We start from the raw sequence: 7,166 nt of genomic DNA, 5'->3' as shown, positions 1-7,166 counted from the left end.
CGACCGTGGGCTAATGGGTGCTCTTTCTGCCTCTAACTCTAGCCAAACAGGTAGAACGGTTCTACTAGAACCGCTTTTCAACTGTTTAAAAATCTGATCTGAAGAAAAGTTACCTTCGGGAGCTAATCAAAAAAATGTATTTATTCCAATAAAATGTACCATTTTATTTTCTATATTTTGTTTTATTTCTATTTATTACCTTAAAAAACAAAACCGAAACAAATATACTTTTCACCACAACTTCCTCTATTGTACGTTTAGCAACACACACCGCATCCGAGGAAGAAGATCCCCTATCTATTATTACGTCCGGCTCCGGGCTCCCGCGAGACTAGCAGCAGTTGCTAAGCCGCCTCACGTGCTCCTGACGTCACTGCTCATATGACCGCAAGCTGATGTGCGCTTTCCGTCTTTTCCTGGAAGTCGTTCTCGGTGTTTTTTTTTTTCTGTATCGAACCTTTAGCATCAGTGTGGAGTGGTATTAACGGAAACCCTCCTCCTCCCCGTCATTCTCCGAATCTTAATGCGCGTGCGTGCTTATGCTCTCGTCTCGGTTGGCTGGCCTGTTCGTTTTTGTTTGCTCCGACCATCGTTGCTGTCTTTTTCACCGTCTTCGGGTTCGCGCTTAGGTTTCCCGTGACCTTTTCCCGACCGTGGTATTTGCTCCTTTTTCCGTAACTATGGTAACTACGAGTGGTTGGTGTCTGTTCTCAAGGGCCACTTTCCCTGTACTGCTGCTGCCGCTCTTCCTCGGTAGGTGCCTGTGGTGGGGGATGGGACGAGTCCCGTGACTCGTCTGTTTTCTAGACTTCAAGTTTTTTATGGCCGGGTGAGGCCTAGCCCTTTATTGACATGTTGTTGGGAGCTCTCTGCCTCTTCAGTTTTTTTTGTTGTTGTTTTACGCCTTTGGTGCTGCGTTGGGATGAGTTTCTCCTAGAAATAAGGGCGGGGCGGTACCCTTACCCTCCCACCGCTGTTCTTTTTTCCATGTCTTAGCATGCCGACTTCTTAAACAGACATGATTGTGGACAGTGGAGGTGTGAATAATACACGATAACATGAAGCTTAATTTCATAATTGTTATAGAATACTATTATTAAGGATGCTATTCACTTGTTTTTAAGAATATCTTACAGTTAGAAGGAAACGATGTCTACGTTTCTGGGTCTTTTATCATGTGATTTGGTAGTGGGCGCTTAGTAGTAGGTATGGTAAAATGTATTGTTACGCAATTGTAATTTGTTTTCTATACTGCTTGGTCAGGTCATCTTTACACTTGGTATATATAGAGGCTTATTTTCAAAGCACTTAGCCTCCCAAAGTTCCATAGAAACCTATGGAACTTAGCCTTCCAAAGTGCTTTGAAAATATGCCTCATAGTATGACATTAGTTCATATCCCCTTTGTAGTTGCAAAAACTTTCCCTATAAACTACATTTCCACTTGAGTACAAAAACCGCTTTAAACTGTAATTAGTAAAATATTTTACAAACTAGTTTTAGTATTATACTAGTCCCTTCAAATCCGGGCTAAAGGCCTACCTGTTTGCTGCTGCTTTCCACTCCTGACTTGTAATTTTTATCTTATCCTTATGTGTCCTTCTATCTGCCCTTCCCTTAGCTTTTTTGGCCCTGTCTGTTTGTCCTGATTTAGATTGTAAGCTCTTTTGAGAAGGGACTGGCTTTTTTTTTCATGTTCTATTGTAAAGCGCTGCGTACGACTGGTAGCGCTATAAAAGTGATTTATAGTAGTAGTAGTTCTTAAATATGTTTACTTTCTAAAACTAAGATAAGAGCATTGACTTTTTTCATTTTAGTGGTAGATTTCTTCTCTTCCAAACCTTCCCCCCTCCCCCCTGACCTCTAGACCAAAGATGTAACTTTCTTGTAGCAGGGATCAGTCTAGTATGCAGCTAGATTTTAAAGTTACACACTTAATTTTCAAAATCTGCTTGTGAGCAGAAAAGGTGAAAGATGGAGCCTCTGGATCTTACCCAGAACCCCTGTAGGTGTTATTGTTCATCTGGTTTGAATGTTTGTTTTACATTAACATGTTAGAACAGTAGTTCTGTAGCTTTCAAAGCTTTTGTCATGTGTTCTGCGAAGTGCATCTTATTGAGCAGTAGAATAAATTTGTTCAAGCAATACTGTTAAAAGTACAGTAAGGGTATCCCATAATGAGAATTTTTGAGGTTAGAAATTCAGGTCTTATACATCTGAGAGTAAACAAATAGGAGGAATTTTTTTTTTTTTTTACTCAAAAGAATAGTTACATTCTGGAACTTGTTGCCAGAGGATACTGTAGTAGCAGTTGGTGTATCTGGCTTTAAAACAGGTTTGGACACATTCCTGGAGGGAAAGTCCATGGTCTTATTGAGATGGTCATGGGGGAAGCCACTTCTTGTCCTGGGATTGGTAGCATGGCATGTTGCTACCAGTTGAGTTTCTGCCAGGTACTTGTGACCTGGATTGGCCATTGTTGAAGCAAGATACTGGGCTAGATGACGGTCTGACCCAGTATGGCTACTCTTATGTTCATATGAGTACATCCCACCTTTTTTAGTGTGAGCTTGTAAGAAGTAATTGAAATATCTTGTTATTTTATTATGTTTGCCAGAGTAATAACCTTCCAAAAAAAGTCATGTTTGTGCATTCCAAGATGAGAATGAACCTTACTCAGACGCAAGGATGCATTAGATACAATCTTAGTCTGGTTTGCTGCTAGTTCTGCTCATGTCAAAATTTATACTGTCAGAAGCTGTCTGGGGTTCAGTTTTGGTATTCCTAATTTGATTTGTGATGTTGGTCACATTTTCTGTTTCAGTGTATTGGTCAGATAAATGAGACTTATGAACTTTAAAACTAATTTGACTTGTAAGTTCACTGGTATTGCAGTTGGAAAATGAGTGGAGGAGTGGCCTAGTGGTTAGGGTGGTGGACTTTGGTCCTGGGGAACTGAGTTCAATTCCCACTTCAGACACATGCAGCTCCTTGTGACTCTGGGCAAGTCACTTAACCCTCCCCTCATGTAAGCCGCATTGAGCCTGCCATGAGTGGGAAAGCGCGGGGTACAAATGTAACAAAAAAAAAATACAAGTGCTAATTTTGTGATTAGTCAAAACTGTAGTGTTGGGACATTTTTGTGATAACATGTGGATGGAAGAGTGGTGCATGTACAATTAATAGTATATTTGAATGCAGTGGGATCACTGACTCTGTCTTCTAGGGTAATATTCTTTGTTTCACAGATGAAATGGTTATTTTTGACCTTTATTACCACCCAAATCTGTCACTAGGTGTGGCATTTAGAATCAAGAGGAACCAAACAAGTGCAGTGAAGGTTCTGGGGATTGTGGGGCCCCACAGCCAACTTTTTTAGCTGTGTGGCACCCACCCTCTGGCCACTTGTCAGCCCTTTTTTAAACAGCTGTGAGTACATTTTGCTGTTGCTGTGCTCCCCTTGTGTGGAGATAGGCACTGAAGCAGGTTTAAAATAAATTCATGAACAAAGAGTTGTTTAAACTTGGGATGATGCTGGCACCCCCGTAGAGGAGAGCACAGTGACAAAGGAGAAGCACACTGATGAGAGGAGAGCACAGTGACAAAGGAGAAGCACACTGATGTGAAGGCAGACTTCTGGTGCCCTGAGTCAGTGCCTGAAGAGGCTGGTGCCTTAAGCTGGCCCTGATTATTTTGGTTTATGGACCTTGTGCTGTATGTACTGCACACTGATGTGAAGGCAGACTTCTGAGTCAGTGCCTGAAGAGGCTTGTGCCTTAAGCTGGCCCTGATTATTTTGGTTTATGGACCTTGTGCTGTATGTACTACAACATACGTTTTTTTTTAAATCTGCGTGCTTAAATACAAGCAGAATTCCAGCACAAAGTAGTCTAAGGTTGTCTGCCTGCCCCTGGGCTGTAGTGAGGTACTTCAGGGTCTTGGAAGGTGTTCTACTGCTGAGCAGTGTTCCCTCCAAGGCAGCAGTTCTCAACCGGTGTGTCATGACTCACTAGTGTGTTGTGAGTACCTGGGAGGTGTTGCAGGGGCCAGCAGTCAAAGCAGTATCCTTTTTTTTTTTTTTAACACTCCTTTCTTTCCCTCCTCCTGCTGCTGATTCAGAGCCTCACCCTCTTCTGACTCAGCATTCCTGCACCCCTCTGTCACCAGCCCCCTCCTCCAGCAGTCAAACCTCACCTTTTCACTGGCAGCGGCAGTCATAACTGCCTGGGCTGACTTGGAACTAGAAAATGACACGGGAACCTGCGGTAACCGCAGGGATGGGGACAGACTTGTTACCCCTGTCATTTTCTACTTTGAAGCCTGTTAATGAACTGGACTGTATTTATGTTTGAGTGATGCAGATGACGATATTTTGCATGGGAGATCCTGTACATTCCTGCTACCCAGTACATCTTCTAAGAAGACCTTGTGTTGCAAGGACTGTGGAAGACAGGCGAGCTAGACTGAATCCTGAGTTTGATGACTTATCCACAGATTAAAAATCATAGGGCATATTTTATACTTTAATAAAAAGATTTAAATAGGAAGTGTTCGAAGCTTCTGTAAATGAGAACAGAGCCCACAGAAACAGATTTTGTCCCTGTCTCATTGTCTACTCTGAGACTTTGCAGCTGTTCTGTCTTCTGAGACAACTTCCTGTTTATGTGAGGGCGGGACAGCTGCAGAGGAAAGGCTCCAAGTTGCCCAGGTAGTTTATGACTGCCGCTGGCAGTGAAGATGTGGAGTGTGACCACTGGAGGAGAGGGTTGGCGAAAGGGAAGAGTAGCTAAGGTCAGAAGATGATGGTAAGACTCTGGATCCATTGGAAGGGGGGGGTTGAGGGCAGAAGAGTGTTCCAAAAGCTGGCGACAGCAATTCCCATATGCTGCCCTTCCACCGGCACCCGTCTCTTCCCTTTACTGTGGCTGCCTCTGACGAACCAGGAAGTTACATCAGAGCAATGGACGCAGTAAAGGGAAGAGCTGGGTGCCGGCAGCATATGGGAGTCGCTGCCCAGCCAGCTTTTGGAACGTGACGAAATGGGTAAATGCCGCAAGGGTGGAGGAAGGAAAGGAGAGATGCAGCTTCCCGAAGAGTGCCATCTGAGGCTCCCACCTCAGGTGGCCTAATGGTTAGGCCACCCCTGTGCCAAGATGTGATATTCTGTCTGCATGTAGTTTGTGTAGAACTCTGTATCAGTCGCACTTGTTTTGTTTTTACTTGTAGTAGGTGTATTGGTATTCTAGAGGCCTCATGTAGTATTTGTAGTGCTTTCTATTAAGTAAGGTTTATGTTTGAATTATAGGAATTAGTGCTACTGTTTGGTAGATTTGCTTACATGTATTTTGAGTTCAGATTTTTTTTCAGGTTTTGTATTTCGCAACATGCCCGATAGTGAAGAGATTGCCATTACATGCCAATGACATGAGAATCATCATTTTATTTATTTTATTTATTTTGTATGGTAACTTCGATGGAAAAATGTGCTAGTTATGATTTGTGCCTGTTGTGGGTGGATAGGATATTTGTGGATATAGAACATGTTTACATTTAATTCATAAGATTTCCTTGAGTCATGTATGTGAGCATCTGCAAAGTGATGCATGTGGGAAAGAGGAACCTGAATTATAGCTATGTAATGCAAGGTTCCACATAAGGAGTCACCGACCAGGAAAGGGATCTAGGTGTCATCGTCGATGATAAGTTGAAACCCTCTACTCAGTGTGCTACGGCGGCTAAGATAGCAAGTAGAATGTTAGGAATTATTAGGAAAGGAATAGAAAACAAAAATAAGGGCGTTATAATTCCCTTGTATCGCTCAATGGTGCGACTGCACCTTGAACACTGCTAGCTTTCAGGTACTTAAGGACCAGATTGAGAACTACTGCTACACTGTCTTCCCTTCACTTTGCTATGAAATATTTTCTGTGTTTAATAGAAACAGAAAATAATGGCAGAGCATTATGGTTTATCCAGTCTCTGCTATCCTTTAATCTCCTTTAGAGATCAGTGCCTGTCCCTCCCATTCTTGAATTCCAAGTCTTCATCTCCTCCACCACAAGGCTGGTCATGCAGCACCACCCCTTCCAAAAAGACATGTCTTTAGAACAGGCCTTGACAGATTTTCTTAGGATCTAGGCGCTAGACTTGGAACAGCTGGGCTTATATATGCACTTTAATAATTGCACACTTATAATGTGCTCAGTGTGATGTATATCAAGCTATTTGTTACACTAGCAATGAGGGAATGGACACAGGGCTACTCAATATCTAGCAGTGGAAAGAGGTTTTAGGCTGCAGTTGCTGAGGCAGTGGGAGAGGTTAAAGCTGCTAAGGGTGGACAGGTGGTACACCCTTAGCCTTTGTGCATTGGCCACCTGCCTCCAGCAGTTGTAGGCTCTAAACCCCTGCCCCTCCCCCGTTGTTTGCTCAGCCATTCCCAGCAGCCACAGCTTACAGCCTTGCCATAACCTACCCAGCCACCCCAGCAGCACTCTTGGTGTCACATCGCTGCCCCAGCAGAAGCCTCATTGTTCTCTTCTTCCCCCCCCCCCCAACAAAAAAACCCCCCAAAACATAGTAGCCTCTTGGCTCTTCTTCCCTCCCGCCCAAAAGGAACTAAACTTTAAAATTTATAAGTTGATCCTACCAACAGAGTTGCTGGGGAGTCTCCTCTATAAGTCATCATCTGGGATGCTTCTGCTGCTCTGAATCTCCTGATTAACAAGGCTCCAGCAGTTGTAGGCTCTAAACCCTTGCTCCATGTGGGCTGCTCCCTGCCATGTGTTGTCGGCAAAACCTAAGCCAGTTTGGTGACCTACTGTTAGGGGTTTGCTGAGCCCTGCTTTAGATTATTTCTCTTCTCTTTCACCTTCATCCTTCAGCCCTCTTGTTCTGGAGTTTCCTTTTAATTGAAAGAGGTCATCCTCATGTGGCCTCTTATCTCTCCTTTCCTGCCTTTATTCTAAAGTAGATGTATTTCAGATATTTGCCCAATATGCTTTGAAGACCACCTACCATTTTAATAGCCAGTCTTCTGAACTGACTCACTCTTGTTTCTTTTTTGAAAGGTGTGTGTTCTGAATGTCTGATCAGAGACTTATACAAAGGCATGCTATCTCCTTTTTCCTGCTGACTGTTCCTCTCTATATATGCTCAAGCATACTT

The 7,166-nt window shown here is 43.3% G+C and overlaps 1 protein-coding gene across 2 annotated transcripts in view; it reads left to right on the top strand.

Moving 5' to 3' along the window:
- The first annotated feature begins 357 nt into the window (after positions 1-357).
- Positions 358-7,166, top strand: part of LAMP1 (lysosomal associated membrane protein 1) — an 80,605-nt gene continuing 73,796 nt past the window's right edge. The window contains exon 1 of one of the 2 annotated variants that reach the window (XM_030201515.1): positions 358-753. In XM_030201515.1, the coding sequence (XP_030057375.1) occupies positions 681-753 (73 nt within the window). In that variant the 5' untranslated portion in view covers positions 358-680. The remainder of the gene's footprint in view (positions 754-7,166) is intronic. The other variant, XM_030201516.1, reaches the window with a different exon arrangement.

This window comes from Microcaecilia unicolor, chromosome 4, assembly GCF_901765095.1.
Source record: "Microcaecilia unicolor chromosome 4, aMicUni1.1, whole genome shotgun sequence".
NCBI classification, from domain to species: domain Eukaryota; kingdom Metazoa; phylum Chordata; class Amphibia; order Gymnophiona; family Siphonopidae; genus Microcaecilia; species Microcaecilia unicolor.
Note: the sequence above shows the minus strand (reverse complement) of the source record. Positions and strands in the feature narration are given on the sequence as shown.